General features: G+C 45.9%; 1 protein-coding gene across 1 annotated transcript in view; it reads left to right on the top strand.

The window, feature by feature from the left end:
- wdr11 (WD repeat domain 11) overlaps positions 1-19,002 on the top strand; it is a 411,155-nt gene that overhangs the window by 215,362 nt on the left and 176,791 nt on the right. The window contains exon 12 of the mRNA XM_060925398.1: positions 13,706-13,812. Coding sequence (XP_060781381.1) covers positions 13,706-13,812 — 107 coding nt within the window. The remainder of the gene's footprint in view (positions 1-13,705; positions 13,813-19,002) is intronic.

Genomic DNA, 19,002 nt, shown 5'->3' with positions numbered 1-19,002 from the left:
CACTAACGACTCCATGTCCTCCATGTTTATTGTTTACTATCCGGGTCATGAGACTACCGCTTAAAAGCTCACTGATGTCACTGTTTGCGCCGCCTAACGACATCACGTGACGTCCACCCACTTTCACTAACTCCACCGAATGTGTCCACCCACTTCCAGCCAGCACGGTTCAGCGCGGTTGTAGTCGAAATGCAACTCCAACAGCCCCACTCAGCTCGACTCAGCCCAACTCAGCACGGCACGGCTCAGCCCAACTCAGCCGCGTTGGTAGTGGAAAAGCGGCATAAGCTTTCCAGTGATGCCTTCCATGTGGAGATCTGACAATATTTGAAGAATGTGTGGCCTTTTGAAAGTGCATACCTCTTAAAACAGAAAAGGGAGAAAATCGCCCTCAAAGTTTTCCTTCTCAGCTACTCTGGGTGTAGGAGTAATGGTGCTCATTTGCATGACATTAAGGAAAGCTCTACCCCCTACGAGCTAGCACGATGCTACTTTCATGTAAACAAAGATCACCACGTCAATTTTCCTTCCATGCAAAGTATGCCCAACACAATTATGAAGTACAAAAATAAGTCCTAAAGTATACTTTAACGTTTTGTGGTTGAAAAATTACTCACACCGTAAGAGAGAAAGATAGCACGATGATGACACAACTAACACAATGTTAGTTTCATGTAAAGCCTCGGTCACAACTGGCCGTACGTGCTCCTACGGCCGGTCTACATGCAAAAAACGCAAGAAACGCACGGAGGGCGCGCATGAAACGCACGAGAGCGCGCGTGTGACGTGCTGATTTTTGAGCCGTAGACCGGCCGCAGAGGTTTGTCGTCATGTCAAACAAACTCTACGGGTGCTTACGTTTTTTTCAGGTTGTAAGACAAACTTACGGCCAACGCGCGTCTTTCTCCGTGAACAAAAAAAAAAACCCAGCGATTTGGGAAACGCCAAAAATCGCACGGCCAAAAAATCGTACGTCCGGTTGTGACCTAGGCTTAACCAAACCACAACGCTCTCCGTTACATGCAAAAATAACCACACAGCCTTAGATTAATAAACTTGCCCCATCAGAAAGAGAAACGTCGCCTTGCACACATCAATGCCTCCGATGGAAAGTAGTCCTAGAACGGTCTGTGTATCATCTGATCATTCAAGTATTCCATTCAATCTGGAAAACGAGGTTGCATTTTTTTTTTTGCTAGAAATGGTTATCTCCGATGTAAATACCGTGTGTCTGTTTGCTTCGCGGTGTTTCAGCTCCTCTGCGCTCTGTTTAGCTTCCTCATTCCATAGTGAAATTATATGCCTGTATGCAGCTTAAGTAGCCACGAGCTCAGCTCGTATCATACAGCTGATTCGTGAAAAAAAAAAAAAGACTTAAATCATCATGTGAATGGCCCATATGGTAATTTACCCACACCACCCAGCAGGCTACAGTCCTGACAAAAACGAGACAATTTGCAACAAAAAATGTATGCTTTTCCAACAAAACGAGGGTTATGTATATAACCGCGGTTCTATGAGTTTCGGATGACCGCCAGAGGCGGTGCTTTCAGCACATGGATATCCATCACACGAACGTGCAGGTCGAGTAATAGTAACAACAAAGTCACGTGTGACCTGGGTGACGTCACCCCGTGACCCCGGCATAAAAGACCGGTAAACCCAGGAAGTGACCTCTTGGCAAATCTTCTCGTGTACACTCCGAGTGACTGCCAAGCTCTGGCGGTCATCCGAAACTCATAGAACCGCGGTTATATACATAACCCTCGTTCTATTTCGTTTCTACTGACCGCCAGAGGCGGTGCTTTCAGCACATGGATGACTAATACCAACCAGGTCATGAGGAGTGCCTACCCGTACCCAGTGCTGCTGCGACGGGCCTGGAATGACAGCCGTCGCCACAGGATTATGTGGGACGACATTAAGACGGTAAAACCTGGTGAAAGTGCAGCTGGAAGCCCAGGAGGCTGCGCTGCATATGTCTGAAAGGGGCACGCCCTTCAGTGATGCCCATGAGGCCACCACGCCCCGTGCAGAGTGCGCCCTGACAGCCGGAGAAATCGGGAAGCCACTGTGCCTGTAGGCATGTAATATGGCCTCAACTATCCACTTGGATAGCCTCTGCTTAGAGAGCGCCAGACCCCTCGTCGGTCCTGTGTGGCACAAAAACAGGGCGTCACTCCTACGGAAGCCCTCTGTACGCGACACGTACACCCTGAGGGCGCGAACTGGGCACAAAAGTTCCGACCTCTCACCATGGCCCGCCTCGAACGCCGCAAGGCTAAGGGGCTGGTTGACGAAGGTAGCAGAGAGGGTCTTCGGGAGGAAAGAGGGGTTAGGCCACAGGGTGACCCCACTGTCGCCGGAGTGCCACTGCAGGCACTCCCCACTGACTGACAGCGCGTGTAGTTCCCCGACGCCTCGTCGATGTAATGGCCAGAAGAAAAGCAGTCTTCAGGGAGAGCCATGAAATGTCTGCCGTGAGCAGGGGCTCAGAACGGTGCGTCGCAGAGAGCCTGCAGCACCAATGAAGGTCCCATGTGGGTACCCGGCTCCATCAGGGGGGTCTCAACCGGAGAGCACCCTTCAAGAAACGTGCCACCAAGGCGTGGGACCCCACGGTCCTTCCCCCAACTCTGGCATGCTGAGCAGAGATGGCAGCTGCATAGACCTTGATGGTGGCAGGGGTAAGACCCTTATCAAAGCAGAGACTGGCGGAACAGTCGAATGGTCGGCAGGGGGCAGCATGTAGGCTCCTCCCCCCGAGTTAAGCACCAGTTGGAGAAAGGCCTCCATCTGTTGGCATAGAGGGCATTGGTGGGGGGTGCCCGAGAGCTTGCAATGGTGTTGACCACTGCCGGCTCACAAGGACCTCGCAGGGGGTCCGGCCCTTCAGCGGCCATACCCAGAGCTGCAGACGGGCTGGATCCGGGTGCCAGATCTGCCCTCCCAGCTGTGATAGGTCAGTCCTCACTGGCAGGCACCAGGGGTCGCTGTTCAGAAGTTGCAGCAACTTGGGAACCACACTCGGCCCGGCCACCGGGGGGGCGACAAGCAGCAGCCCGTGGTGGTCCATCGCAACCCTGTGTAGGGTTGGCACGATCAGCAGCAGAGGGGGGGAGGCATACAGCAGTTGCCTTGGCCAAGCATGCGCCAGCGCATCCTGGCCCAGGGGACTGGGGCCGTGGAGGCTGAACCACAGAGGGCAGTGTGTCGACTCCTGGCAGGCAAAGAGGTCCACCTCTGCCCTGCCAAAACGTTCCCAGATGGCGAGAACCACCGCTGGGTTGAGTCTCCATTCCCCGGGATCGGGGTCCTGGCGGGAACAGCAGATCTGCTGCCCTGTTGGCAGTGCCTGGCAAGTACATGGCACGCAGGCTCAAGAGATGTCGATGGGCCCACCGCAGAAGTTGGCCAGCCACTTCCAAGCACTGGAGGGACTTTGTGCCTCCCTGGTGGTTGATGTAGTACACTACCGTGGCGTTGTCCGTCCGCACCAGAACGTGTCTGCTGGTCAGGCCTGGGAGGAAGTGCTGTAGGCCGAGGAACACAGCCCGTAGCTCCAGCACGTTGATGTGCTGCGCCCGTGCAGCACCGGGTGGAGGTGGAGACCGTTGAACCACCTCTGAAGCGGCGTAAGTCCAGAAGTCCCAGCGGGACCAGAGAGGAGGCTGCCGTAAGCATGCCCAGCAGGCGCTGAAAGGTCTTCAGGGCGAGTGACCTACCCCGTCCGAAGCGGCCAAGCAGTAGGCGGATGTTGTGGATCCTGGTCTGGGAGGGAGTTACCATCAATGACCTCGAATCCAGGTGCATGCCCAAGAAAGTCGTCTCCTGGCTAGGCACCAGCGAGCTCTTCTTGTAATTCACCCTGAGCCCCAGCTCTACGACATGCGAGAGCACAGTCGCGATGTTGGTGCGGGCCTGAGCTGCTGACCGTGAACAGACAAGCCAGTCGTCCAGGTAAGGCAGGACACGCAAACCCCTTGCCTGAAGTAGTGCCGATGCCGCACACCCGGTGAACACACGGGGTGCCAGCGATATCCCAAAGGGCAGAACATTGAACTCGAAAGCCTGGCCCTCGAAGGCAAACCGCAGGAACTGCCTGTGGTGTGGCACAATGGGAGCATGGAAGTAGGCGTCTTTCAGGTCGAAGGTGACAAACCAGTCGCCCGCCTGGATGTGGTGTAAGACATCCACTGTACGCAGCATGCGGAATCTCATGGTCCTCAAGTGGGAATTGAGGGACCTCAGGTCGAGGATCGGGCGGATACCGCCGTCCTTCGGAACCAGAAAATACCTGGAGTAGAACCCACCTTGCTGTCTCTGCCTGTCGACGGGAGAGACTGCTCCTTTCTCCAGGAGGGTGGCGATTTCCTGCCGGGGGACGAGGGACTTCCCCGGATGGCTCACGGTGGTGTGTTTGACCCCATGAAACGTGGTGGACGGCGGCAGAACTGGATGCGGTAACCCTCGGTGAGGGTCACCAGCACCCAGGGGTCAACGCTCTCCAGCTTTGGAGCTGTTCGCTGGAAAAGCGGCCGACCGCCGGCGCGCTGATGTCAGCGCCGTCCAGAGCGCCCCCGTCGGTCACCATGGGGGCGACGAGGAGTGGACTGGGTGTAGGGGGCGGCACCGCGGGTCCGGGAGGTGGTGGGGCGGCGAAAGTCATCAACCCGTCTGGTCTCCTGGTGGGTGCGTGGCCGAGACAGAGTCGGTGTGGGCCCCCTGAAGGACTGGGCAGCATTGCCATGGTGGTGGGCCTGGCGGGGGCCAGCGAACTGCTGTTACGCCTAGATGACCTGGGCACTCCGATCCAGGGCTTGCTGAGTGGCTTCGCCAAACAGCTCCCCGGGGACAACAGGGAGAGAGTGCAGCACACGCCGGTCGGGCTCGGCCAGAGGGGACTGTGCCCGCCATATCTGCTGGCGGCCGAGGGTGAGATACGACATCAGCCGGCCCAGTTCCCGCGACGAGTAGGCAAAGGCCTGGAGCCGCGTCACACAGCTCCCGTGATGCCGCGCTCGTCCCCTCCAGCGTCTGGGGGTCCATGACACCTGGCTGGCAGAAGGGAACTTAAATAGGGCGAGAACGCTCCAAGTAAGTAGCCCAAAATAAACTATCAGGCGGAAATAAAAAATAAACGACCGGGCGAACACACCCGTGGTCGGGAATATTAACAAGGATGGTGCCGTGCGCTACAGAACTGATAAACAGCGGCGAGAAACACCGCTTTAATTTAAATGAATGAAGACCGCTTACCTGAGCGACAACAGACCGGCCTCCAGCAGCGAGGACACGCCTCGGAGGGCTAGTCAGCTAACTCCACCGAGCGAGAGCGCTCAGCTTAACGGAGTAACAACCAATACGAATATAACACACAAGACAGCCGGCCCGTGAGCAGGCCGGAGACAAGGCTACACAAAACAAGCGGTTGATAATATTAACAAGGATAGGCACTGTGCGCCACAGAACTGATAAACAGCGGTGAGAAACACCGCTTTAATTTAAATGAATGAAAGCTGCTTCTCAATGTTGGGCATCTGCAGGAGGCCATAGGTAGGGGTGTCCTGCATTGCCGCCAGGGCCCTGCAGTCACTAGGGCCCCGCTGCTGCAGCCGACACCGTGTCCTGTCCCCCCGAGGCCCGGGGGATGTCAGACGGAGAATCCAGCCGAGCCAGCCTGGCGGTCCGCGCAGCCACGCTCAGGCACATGCAGTCTGCGCAGGCCATGTCCGTCAGCCCCTGCCGCAGGTGATCAATACCCAGGCATGAGGGGCACTCGCGGTGGCCGTCCTCCGGTTCGAGGGGGACCGGCAGTTGGCGCAGCGAGAGAAGAGGTCCATGACGCCTGGCTGGCAGAAGGGAACTTAAAAAATAGGGCGAGAACACCCCAAGTAAGCAGCCCAAAATAAACAATCAGGCGGTAATGAAAAACGACCGGGCGAACACACCCGTGGTCGGGAATATTAACAAGGATAGGCGCCGTGCGCCACAGCACTGATAAGCAGCGGCGAGAAATACCGTTTTAATTTAGATGAATGAAAACCGCTTACCTGGGCGACAACAAGCCAGCCTCCAGCGGCGAGGACACCGCCCCGGAGGGCTAGTCAGCTAACTCCACCGAGCGAGAGCGCTCAGCTTAACGGAGTAACAATACGAATACAACCCACAAGACCGCCGGCCTGTGAGCAGGCCGGAGACAAGGCTACACAAAATAAGGCGGTTAATAATATTAACAAAGATAGGCGCAGTGCGCCACAGAACTGATAAACAGCGGCGAGGAACACCGCTTTAAATTAAATAAATGAAAACCGCTTACCTGAATGAAGACAAGCCGGCCTCCAGCGGTGAGGACGCCGCCCCGGAGGACTAATCAGCTAACTCCACCGAGCGAGAGCGCTCAGCTTAACGGAGTAACAATACGAATACAACACACAAGACCGCCGGCCTGTGAGCAGGCCGGAGACAAGGCTGAATGAGGACAAGCCGGCCTCCAGCGGTGAGGACGCAGCCCCGGAGGACTAATCAGCTAACTCCACCGAGCGAGAGCGCTCAGCTTAACGGAGTAACAAACAATACAACACACAAGACCGCCGGCCTGTGAGCAGGCCGGAGACAAGGCTACACAAAATAAGGCGGTTAATAATATTAACAAAGATAAGCGCAGTGCGCCACAGAACTGATAAACAGCGGCGAGGAACACCGCTTTAAATTAAATAAATGAAAACCGCTTACCTGAATGAAGACAAGCCGGTCTCCAGCGGTGAGGACACCGCCCCGGAGGGCTAATCAGCTAACTCCACCGAGCGAGAGCGCTCAGCTTAACGGAGTAATAAATCAATACGAATACAACACACAAGACAGCCGGCCTGTGAACAGGCCGGCGGCGAGGCTACACAAAACAAGGTGGTTAATAATATTAACAAGGGTAGGCGCCGAGCGCCGCAGAACTGATAAACAGCGGCGAGAGGAACGCCGCTTAATTTAAATAAATGAAACCCGCTTACCTGAAGCGAAAACAAGCCGGCCGCCAGCGGTGAGGACACCGCCCCGGAGGGCTAATCAGCTAACTCCACCGAGCGAGAGCGCTCAGCTTAGGGAGTAATAAATCAATACGAATATAACGACAAGAAGAAAAGAGTTGGTGGACTTAGCGCAGTTTCTTGGAGGGTGCATAAGCACAGCCCCAACCCTACGGGTAACGAAACTACCACAGCGCTTTGTCCAATTTTCAATCCAACTCGCAACCTGCAAACGCGAGAAGATGTAAGAGGTCACTTCCTGGGTTTACCGGTCTTTTATGCCGGGGTCACGGGGTGACGTCACCCAGGTCACACGTGACTTTGTTGTTACTATTACTCGACCTGCACGTTCGTGTGATGGATATCCATGTGCTGAAAGCACCGCCTCTGGCGGTCAGTAGAAACGAAATAGAACAATCTATTATCTGAAATACTGATTGCATTCTTCAAGATCTCAACATGCACATGATGGAAAAAAACAAAAATCACAAATTTAAAAAAAAAAATGCTTCTTTTGCGATTATCTCGGATTCGTTTCAGCCGACATGTGTCCCTGGATTCAGTGAGGGGTCACATTTTTATTTTTAGCGGAGCTCCCGCCCGAGTGGCACACCATACCTAAGAAAAAAGGGTAATGATGGGTATCGAAGTGAATTTTGAACGTTGACCAAGGTGAAGGTTAATTCCGTCCTCCATCCTTTAGTGTCTGCTTTGATTCTGATTGGCTAGTGATTGCTCCATTACAATAGCTTCCACGACGGTAATGTGAAATCTGCTCTATTTTCTAAAGTTTTGTTTCAAGTCTGAGCCCAGCAGGACGAGCGGTGGTGCGATCCATAGGGCTGGGATTTTCCCTAGTAGTTGAGTATGCGTTGCGGGCGCGTCAGGGTTTTTCATCCTGTGGATGCTCGCTTGCACCCCTAACTGAGGATACTATGCAATACAGTGAATGTACTGGTATTGATTACAAAAGCCTGAAAAATTAACTGCTAAGTGCACTAGAGAGCGACATTTTAATGTGCGTCTATAAAAAAAAAAAAACAGAATGCGTCCTAGTAAAAGTAAATGTACAGGGTGTCCATAAAATCTCTTTACAATTTAAAAAAATGATTTCAAAGGCAGTTGTTGAGATATTGTAACTAGATTTATTTTATTTTAATCAGTGTTGATTAAAGTTGTTATTCACATTAAAAGATATTGTGTATCGAACAAAGGTACGGGACATTGCTGACTTGAAGCAAAGGATTTGTAATGCCATTGCCACCATTGATGAGGCTGTCCTACAGTACCGTCTTGATGTGCTTCGTGCAACTAATGGAGGTCTATTAACTGCAGTTGAAAAAAATTTAATAAACACTGATTAAAATAAAATAAATCTAGTTACAATATCTCAACTGCCTTTGTAATAATTTTTTTAAATTGTAAAGAGACTTTATGGACACCCTGTATATTTATTAACTTTAAATTACTGCATTCAAATACATTGGTGTAATATAGTTATAATATCTGTAGTCAATATAATTTATCGAGAACGTTTTAATTTTTACCCAAGAAGTTTATCTCGTATTTTTCTGTTCCTTCCTTACTGTGACATCACATTTGAAGCTAGTAATCGAATTCACGGCCGCACATTCAGGCGTGATGAATGAGGGCTAAGAATTGGGAGCTCCGCTTTTAGGCAGTGCTTAAATCTATATATTATTATTTTTTGCAAATTCGATAAATAAAAACTTTATACAGAACGTCCGACAAAATAATTTCCGCTTAGAATGTAAACAAAACCGGCAAAATGACGGGTGCAATTTGTGAAAAATGCAGCAGTAATAATTCTTGAAAAATAAAAAGATGCATTCTTGCCATCGAATACTTTCATTCCATAATTTGTTGCTTTTTTTTCTGTATTTTTAGGGGTTTTGCTTTCGAGTAGAGTTTTTATTTTGTCCTCGGTTGGTTCAGCAACACGCTCTGCCATTTTTTTTCTTCTTCTTTAGGTTTTTTTTTTTTTGGCAAACCAACTTAAAGGTACGTTACCGCCACCGACTGGGCTGGAGTATGGAACAGGAGATTTTAATTTTATTTATTTATTTATTTATTTATTTATTTATTAAGCTATTTGTGTTTCTTTTAAATACTTGATAACAAAATGATGTATCTGACTTGATGCGCTCTGCCATTTTGTTTTTCTCTACTCATGGTATATGAGCTGATATCCTAGTAGTAGAGTAGCCAATCAGAGTGCGCGATTGCTCATATCCAGTGAATGTGGATAGAATAACATGGGTTGTCTGGTATTCCAGCATTTTTGTAGTCTTTAGTGCCTGTGTACAAATACAGAAGAACTTAACCCTGTGCTGTGTATAAGTGATGCAGGAACATGTACACAATTTGCCATTTCTGTCAAAAGCTTTGGTCCACTGTCCTATTTCACCTGGGGCAAGGGATCATTTAGTAGACCCCTTCTGCTTCTGTAAGAACATTGTTTGTTTTTTCATTCACAATTTGATATGTTTTGGCAGAGTAAATCTACATCCGACTATTAAAGGATTTTCTGTATTATTTGATGCATCTCATTATCTCTAGCCGCTTTATCCTGTTCTACAGGGTCAAGCTGGAGCCTATCCCAGCTGACTACGGGCGAAAGGCGGGGTACACCCTGGACAAGTCGCCAGGTCATCACAGGGCTGACACATAGACACAGACAACCATTCACACTCACATTCACACCTACGGTCAATTTAGAGTCACCAGTTAACCTAACCTGCATGTCTTTGGACTGTGGGGGAAACCGGAGCACCCAGAGGAAACCCACGCGGACACGGGGAGAACATGCAAACTCCACACAGAAAGGCCCTCGCCGGCCCCGGGGCTTGAACCCAGGACCTTCTTGCTGTGAGGCGACAGCGCTAACCACTACACCACCGTGCTGCTTTTGATGCATTAAAAAAAAAATTCAAGAAAACTGTGTGTGTATAAAAGCATGTGAAAGGAAATGTGCATTTATGGGTTATTTAGTGTAGCTTGTCTGCGTACCAGCATGATTTTTTTGGGAGGTGGGAGGAAACCGGATAAAACCCATGTAGACATAGGGAGAATGTGAAACACTGCACAGCTAATGCTACCAGCTGCACCACCATGCCTCCTTTGTGTTTTAATACAATTATTTTGTTTTATTTTTAACCTATTGCTACCCTGTTGGCTCAAACATATCAGTAAGGTTTGCTTGCTGGTGTAATAAGGCTGACAGGAGGCCTATAATTATTTCACCAGTCATCTAACATTTAATAAGCAATTTTGAGAGAGAGAGAGAGAGATTGATGTGGTTTTTATTCTTATTTGTCTTTCTCTATTACTTTATTCTCACTCTTGCACTATCTTTCAACTCTCTCTCTCTAATCTCTGCCTCTCTGTCTCTCTCTGCCCCTCCAAAACACACACATTGCAAAAGTGGTTCTCTGTCTTCATTCCACGGAGAGCTTCATTTCCATATACTTTGCATATTTCAAAGAAAAGTGGGCTAATTAATCATATGGCCATTTAGCATCTCATTGGTACTCGATGCTGGAGCTGGCATGCCACTCATCTGCTCCTCACTCTGATCTCCATCCCTCACATCCTCCGTCCATCCCTCCCTTTCCTCCCCCCTTTCCTCTGAACTCACTTTTTTTGCGGGTTCTGTTGTTAGCGCTTTCTTGATAAATGTAGCACTTTTTCTTCATTTAAAGCACAGATGAACTATTACAACAGTCACTTCAAGGTCATAGGCAACGGTCAGAGGTGAAACGTAGAATATCAACTTTATTGTCTAGAAGAACGACCTAAAAAGTGAATTCAATCATCTTGGTGTCTAATTTGCACCTGGAATTGAATAAAATGGTTAAAATATACTGTTTTGCCCAATTTCCAAAGGTTTGTTTACATCTCACTTATGCGCACTTTCACCGCCAGGGGACCGTCGTCGTGACGTCATTTAAGCCAAACAGACTGGGAGCAGCTCTGTGTTTACCTGCGAACCGAGCACATGTGTACGGACTTTGGTCGTGAGAGGTTGTGTAAAATGTCTGATAGCGGTTTTGAAGTAGGAACTCTCCAAATTAAATATCGAGAGGTGAAACCATATATGTCTGAACCTATGGCCGTTGCGAAGCAATCGGTGAATGTGGCTCACTGGTTTGACCGTGCGGCCTCGGAATCGGACAGCGACTCGGCCTACTCTGATCACGGTGACCCCGGGCCTCAACAAGACTCGCACCCAAAGGATTTATCCTGGTAATTATGACAAATTCCTACTTTCGTCGTAATACTAAATAAGAGGCCTTTTGAAGAATAATTAAACCGCCCCTCCCTAGTGGATATAGGGAGCGATTACTTGACAGTGCGCCGGTAGGCCACATTAGCCTGCCATCCACAGCATTATACTATTTATAGCCTGCTCTGAGCGAGGAAATATCCCTTTGTCTCATTTCCACAATGATTGTACAGGATCCCTCAGGGTTATTGACTTGTCAATTGCAAGCAAAAGTAAAAATGTTTACCTCCAATCTTCTCCTTTTTGCTTGAGCGTTGCTGCTCCGTTTCTTCTTTGGCTGCTTGATTTTCTTTCACGCGCACAATCCACTCTCTCTGCCTCTTCTCCTCTTCCGGAAAAAAACAACTCTCTGGCTTCATGCACACAATCCACTCTCTCTGTCTCGTCTCCTCTTCCGGAAAAAACCAACCCTCTGGCTTCACACACACAATCCACTCTCTCTGTCTCGTCTCCTCTTTCGCCAACTCTCTCGCTCGGCCTCTTCTCCTTTTTCGGAAAAAGCCAACCCTCTCGCTCCTCCTCTTCTCCTTTTTTAGAAAAAGCCAACCCTCTCGCTCCGCCTCTTCTTCCGGAAAAAGCCAATCCACTCTCTCTGCCTCTTCTCGTCTCTCGGAAAAAGGTAAAAACCTCTTCCTGAATCGGTCCCGTTGTTACAGTTCACTGCACAACAATAAGGCATGGGTTTTTTTTTTTAATTCTCGAACCCACGTCTGCACTCAAACCGAACAGCAATGAAAATACATGGAAGTGGACTCAACTCAAGCGGTTTGTTTATCTTAAATGTCGTCACATGCCGAGCGGTCACGAAAGTAGCCGAACAGAAATTCACCACGATCCGCGCTAACTTATTTTAATTATTACTTATTAACAATACTTCTTGGGACCAGAAGAAAATTACAGAGGGTTTTTTAACATATAAAGTTTAAAATGTGCATAAGATTGAAACCGTTGGCTGTGAGCTTTAAATATGATCATAATTGTGAATTCTGAAGTTAAAGGATGGGTTTTAGGAATTGGTTTTAAGTCCAACTAGAGTATTAGACTATTAGAGATTGGTTAAATCTGAATGAGGAGAAGCGGCAGCTCTTGACCATAGATTTTAATGCAGAAGGACAATATTAATAACCACATCGCCTCAAAAAAAATTAAGTCGAGAGGCTAGCACACTTGAAATTTTGGAGTAACCGTGTATTAGGCGGTTAGAATTTGACAGCATACAGTCATCCAGAGGGTGGGATGGTGGTGGAGTGGTTAGAATCATTGCCTCACAGCAAGAAGGTTCTGGGTTCGAGCCCAGCAGCTGACGGGGGCCTTTCTGTGTGGAGTTTGCATGTTCTCCTCGTGTCTGTGTGGGTTTCCTCCGGGTGCTCTGGTTTCCCCCAAAGACATGCAGGCTAGGCTGATTGGTGGCTCTAAATTGACCGTGAATGAGTGTGAATGGTTGTTTCTCTGTGTATCAGCCCTGCGATGACCTGGCCACTTGTCCAGGGTGTACCCCACTTCTCACCCATAGTCAGCTGGGATAGGCTCCAGTTTGTCCGCAACCCTGCACAGGATAAGCGGCTACGGATAATGGATGGATTATCCGCATTTTTACACGTGCCTTTATACAACGTTATTCAATACGGCAAGTGAGTTGCCTGAAGAGTTAATATCGTTAAGCAGGATTTCAGGTTTCAACAATGTTTCCACTCCACATGCATCTCAAAAACCGTACAGAAGACCTGAAACTAGCCCAGAGGATTCTGACACAGGAAAAGGGAGATGCAATTTCTTTTTTTATCATCCTGAGCAAGATCACCGTGGCGCGCATGCATTTCTGATGGACGGACAGTATCCACACTTTCCCAAGCTTTAAAAATATCTTGATGCAATAGGGCTGGTTCTGTATGTTATAAACACACTGTATGCACTTACCGTACACTTTGCCTTTGTTTGCAGAAATGTATGAATTATTTGTTGTAAACCAAGATCTTGTCGACTGCGGATTATTTTTAAGCTAACTAAATTTGGCAGAAAAACTGCATCCCTCTCTGACAACCCGGTTATGAACTATCCCGCGCACTGCTCCTAAAGAAAGTGTTCATTTTCAGAGCGAGTATGGTGGCGTGAGATTTCTGCCCCAATGCACTTCTGTTAGAACTTGCTGCTGTTTCCATTTTAGGTGTGATAGCAATTCCGCAGAACGAATTGTCTGGAATTGTTAATCTTCATCAAGTCCTCATTCACATCTGTTGGATAGCCGACGAATAACGGCAGCCCCTCCGAACGAGCCACTACTGATGTCTGTGAACTCATTTAATAGCCACTGACTGTATGTTTCTCCTCCTCTCTCTTTTTCTTTTCTTCGTCGTACTTGTCTCCTATCCTGGCACAGAGGAATCGAGTGGGTTAGTCTGACCAGTTTCCTGTCCTTTGCCACCTCTGCTCCCAACAACATGGGCCTTGTGAGGAATGAGCTTCAGCATGTGGACTTGCGCACAGGTGAGCCACATCGATAGATACACACACACACGTTTCATATTATCATCAAACAAGACACTGCCATATAGCTTTCATTTCAATTTCATTCTAATCCAGGCCTGGACTCCCTGGTGAAAAATAAATGTGCTAAGTGTACTAAAATGTAGCATACTTTTGTGTACTTGAAGCCACACTAATCATCAATATACTTCGTGTGTTTATGATTAGTTAACTTGAGGCATGCTATTTTGGAACAACTAATTTTGTACTAAATATATTTTAATTGTAATTAAATTGTAGAAAAGTGCAACTTGAAGTGCATTTAGTGTACTTTTATGTGCTAAATTACACAACTTTCACTTAAAGTATATTTTAGTATAATATATTTCTATAAAGTGTAATATAGTATAATTATTTTAAAGTGTGTTAAAAGTGTTAGCGTGAAAGCGTGATGTTAGTATACTTTTTATATATTTACAAAAAGTACAATTTGTGTAAGTACATTTTCAATATACTATTGAAAATATGAATGTACTTTAAATACAATAAAGTACACTACCGTTCAAAAGTTTGGGGTCACCCAGACAATTTTGTGTTTTCCATGAAAAGTCACACTTTTATTTACCACCATCAGTTGTAAAATTAATAGAAAATATAGTCAAGACATTTTTCTGGCCATTTTGAGCATTTAATCGACCCCACAAATGTGATGCTCCAGAAACTCAATCTGCTCAAAGGAAGGTCAGTTTTATAGCTTCTCTAAAGAGCTCAACTGTTTTCAGCTGTGCTAACATGATTGTACAAGGGTTTTCTAATCATCCATTAGCCTTCTGAGGCAATGAGCAAACACATTGTACCATTAGAACACTGGAGTGAGAGTTGCTGGAAATGGGCCTCTATACACCTATGGAGATATTGCACCAAAAACCAGACATTTGCAGCTAGAATAGTCATTTACCACATTAGCAATGTATAGAGTGGATTTCTGATTAGTTTAACCCTCATCCTACCATGCTATTTTACACCTTAATCTTACCATGTGGGGTCCATTTGGACCCCAATACTTTTCTTTCAAATTAAAGCTTATAAAGACAATCACCAGATAAGTTTTGTTCAGAACATCTTGTATTAATAACAGCAATACACTAAAGGGCCCAAGGCATAAAGAACACACTTAACCTTCATCCTGCCAGCCAATTTTACATACACAAACTACCAGGCGGGGTCCGTATGGACCCCAGGAGGGAATACCTTGAAATCAATGCAGTAAGAACCAATTCAATGCAGCAAACAGACATAACTTTATTGAAGAACAAAATCCACTATGGCTGAATATCAATGATGTATTATAAATGCAATAACTAGCATACATGTAGCAAATTATAGCGCCACAAAAAAATTGGCATTATATACATGATTTTTGCAGCTCATGAAGCTGTAAAACATTCTGGATTACAACTTAGGTCTTTTCTTACAGAATTTAAAACAAAAAAGTAATTGTAAAATAATTTAGGGCTTTTGTTTTGCAGCCTGTGCTTATTGCAGCAGTGGGGTCCACACGGACCCCAAGAAGGAATGCCTTGGTAGTTTCATTATGGAACATAAAAGAAATAAAAGAAGTTAACTTTCAGTGTGCTATTCAATTATAAAATGAAAGACAGATAAACTTTACTCTGGGGTCCAGTTGGACCCCAGTAACAAATTAATTATACCTTCACAATGCAAAAAGCTGATCTTCCGGTGCTTTAGTGTTTTAATTAAGACATAAATTCCGACAAATTCATAAAACAGTGAGGCAGTATGTCACATATTTTTAAAATGGCAAACAAACATATAGGTGCGGGGTCCAGATGGACCCCACTTGGTAGGATGAAGGTTAAAGTGATCTTCATTGAAAAGAACAGTGCTTTTCTTTCAAAAATAAGGACATTTCAAAGTGACCCCAAACTTTTGAACGGTAGTGTACATTTATTTTTCACCAGGACCCACTGTGTGTGCATGCAGAATAAGATTCATAAAACTGATTGCAGAAGTGACAGTTTGACAGGAGAGATATTTTGGGGTTAAATAAGCAAAAAAAAAAAATCAAATAAACTTCTAGACTTTAAGAAACTCAATTCTGCACTCTTGGTTTATAAGCAGGACTCATTTAATGTCACTAAAAAGGCTACATATTGGTGGACTCGGTAGGATTTAGGATTTATTAGAAAGTAATCTACGGTCGTATTATAGGCATACTCTGACTGAAATCCAGTTCCAGTCTCATTTAAGACAGTATTTCTGAATTTAAATATAAGCTCATTATCTTATACAGGGTGTTTAAAAAAAAAAAAAAAAGATATTATTTGAGATGTAAATATCCCAGAAACTACATAGTCCAGGCAAATGAAACTGAACAGGCTTAATGTTGAGCAATATAAGATTTATTCCTCAAAATTTGAACGAGAAATTCAAAGGTATGTGGATTGCATGAACGGTTTCACAAATGTTCAGTATTTGCGAACCCACTCGACCGTCTCTTCCGATGCTGGTGGTCGTCCAGATCCTTTTGCCCTGCACACACAGCCTTCCTCTTTGAACTTGTTGTGCCGTGTCCAAATCTGCATTGCAGTTGGTGCATTTTTCAAGAATTCTCTCATAAATGCACACTGCACAGTCTTGTTCGAGCGTACTCGAGTCTAGCACACAAAACGCCTTTTCTTTTCCAGTGAATGGCGTTTCTATACCTAAAAGGATAAACATTTAAATCTAAAATTTTGACCTGTTTCCGCACATGCAGTTAAAATTTGAGGTCAGTTGAACAAGAATTGTGAAATGATGTCAAATTATTTTTTGAAACACCCTTTGTATTAACTCCATGTAGAAATGATTTCAAAAGCATCCTAAGTCCTGCCAATGGCGAGGGAATTTCACTCATTCCATTAAAGCAACACTAAATAAGAAATATACCTTAAAATATTAGCTTCAAAATGATTTTGATGATACACTGACTTGTAATAGGAAGAATGGTTTGTCTTCTATTCCGCTTCTCCAGTTATAGTGCTATGCAACTCTGGTGGCGCATCCCCGAGACATCTCGCGAGAACTCCGTAACGCTTTATGGCACTCCAGCTAGCTTCCAAAATGGTCCAGTAACACTAACCAGAAAAACAAGACCGAGTCCTCTATATCCCCCGCCCTATATACCAACTATATACCAAGTTTCAAGATGATATTTCTCACATTTTTAAAGTTGTGCTGCAGGAAACCAACCCTACCTCTTTACACTGACCTCAGCAGCCCATGGCATAAACCTATCGGACCTTTGGTCCAGCTGAGATAAAAATTTAAATTTCTTACATTTCTTAGTATCAAAAGGCACATATACATTACTTAATCAACACATATACCAACTTTCAAGACCATACCACTCACAATTTTCAAGTTCTGCTCCGGAAACAAAACCTACCCCTAAGACTAACCTGCAAGACTAAGTCTCAAATTTTTTCCATGGAAAGATGAAAAATTTAAATTTCTCAGTATGAAAAGGCACATCTACATCACCTTGTGAACATGTATATCAAGTTTCAAATCCGTATCATGAATAGTTTTGGATATATGCTCCGGAAACGAACATTACTCTTACAAACTACATCAAAATCTGTTTTATGTAAAAATTTGAAAAATACTTTTTTTTTCCCCCGAAAGAAAGAACAACTTTATTCATCACTCACTTGTGAAATTCCTCTCTGCTTTTAACCCATCTGAAGCAGTGAACACACACATGCGCGCACACGTGAGCAATGAGCATACACACATACCCAGAGCAGTGGGCGGCCATGCTAACAGTGCCCGGGGAGCAGTTGGGAGTTCGGTGCCTCGCTCAAGGGCACCTCAGCCCAAGGCCGTCCCATATTAACCTAACCGCATGTCTTTGGACTGTGAGGGAAACTGAAGCACCCGGAGGAAACCCACGCAGACAACATGCAAACTCCACACAGAAAGGCCCCCGCCGGCCGCTGGGCTCGAACCCAGAACCTTCTTGCTGTGAGGCGACCGTGCTAACCACTACACCACCGTGCCGCCCCAAAAAATCCAGAATGGCGAAAGGCACCAGTTCACATGTTGCTTGATATGTATTCAAAGTTTCATGAAGATATCTTCAGTAGTTTTAAAGATACGGCCCAGAAATGAAAACGTGACCGGACGGAAAGAAGGAACCCATTTCTGTATCCCCTGCCAAACTTTGTTTGGGCAGGGGATAATAAGCTAAATCTGTATTCTCAGTATGGACATCATGGCAGTCAAGGTGAAGAGACCAAAAAAAGTTGCTGTCAGAGAAAGCCAGGAAGAGGAAACGAGAGCGTGACTGAGCAAGAGACTGAACAAGAGTAAATCTTGGGTTGACTTTTACTTGTTGGCGAGAGCGAAGAGTGATAAAAGGCCACAAGACAGACGCCAAGCTGGGTTTCTTTCTTTTGAACTCAGTAAGTGATATTACATTAGCTGCCTTGCTGTATGTTGTGCTGTTGCACTTGCTTGGTGTTTGGCTGTTAGCAAAGTTGTCGATTCGCTAGCTTTTGATCATAAGCCAAGTTGGTCCTTGGTGATTATTATTTCTTTTTTTTTTTTTTACACCAATGTACTGCAAAAAGGTGGTGACAAAGGTTTGATGAAGGGACTTAGGAACTTTTGCAGGATGTCTGATTTGTTTCAATTAATCCCCGAACCCACCAGGGTGACTGATAAGAGTGAATCGTGTATTAATAGGGAAAGGATAGTTCAGTCTGGCGTCATCAGTATCGGTATAAGTGACCATTATATGACTTTCTGTACACGCAAGGTTTCGCAAGGGACTTATGGAAAACATAATACTGTAAAAATAAGATCTTTGAGGAACTACAACATTGAAACTTTTCAAGCAAAATTACTTGAGGTTGATTGGTCAGAAGGGATTGACAGCGATAATACTGAGCATGCATGGTCCTCCGTTAAATCTCTTTTTGCCAGAGTTGTAAATGATGTTGCTCCAGTTAAAGAAGTGAGAATTAAACCGAGAACTGAACCATGGATGACTTCAGATATTTTGGATTATATCCGGGCTAGGGATTGAGCTCTGATTAAGTTTAGAAAGCATAAAGAAACCAAAATGATTACAAGACTTTTTGTATACTTGGAAATAAAATCCAGAACCTAGTGAAGATGGCCAAAAAGAATTTCTATGCAGTTTAA

Source organism: Neoarius graeffei, chromosome 7 (assembly GCF_027579695.1).
Source record: "Neoarius graeffei isolate fNeoGra1 chromosome 7, fNeoGra1.pri, whole genome shotgun sequence".
Taxonomy (NCBI): Eukaryota; Metazoa; Chordata; class Actinopteri; order Siluriformes; family Ariidae; genus Neoarius; species Neoarius graeffei.
The sequence above is the reverse complement of the archived record's forward strand: the minus strand, read 5'-3'. Positions and strand labels throughout refer to the sequence as shown.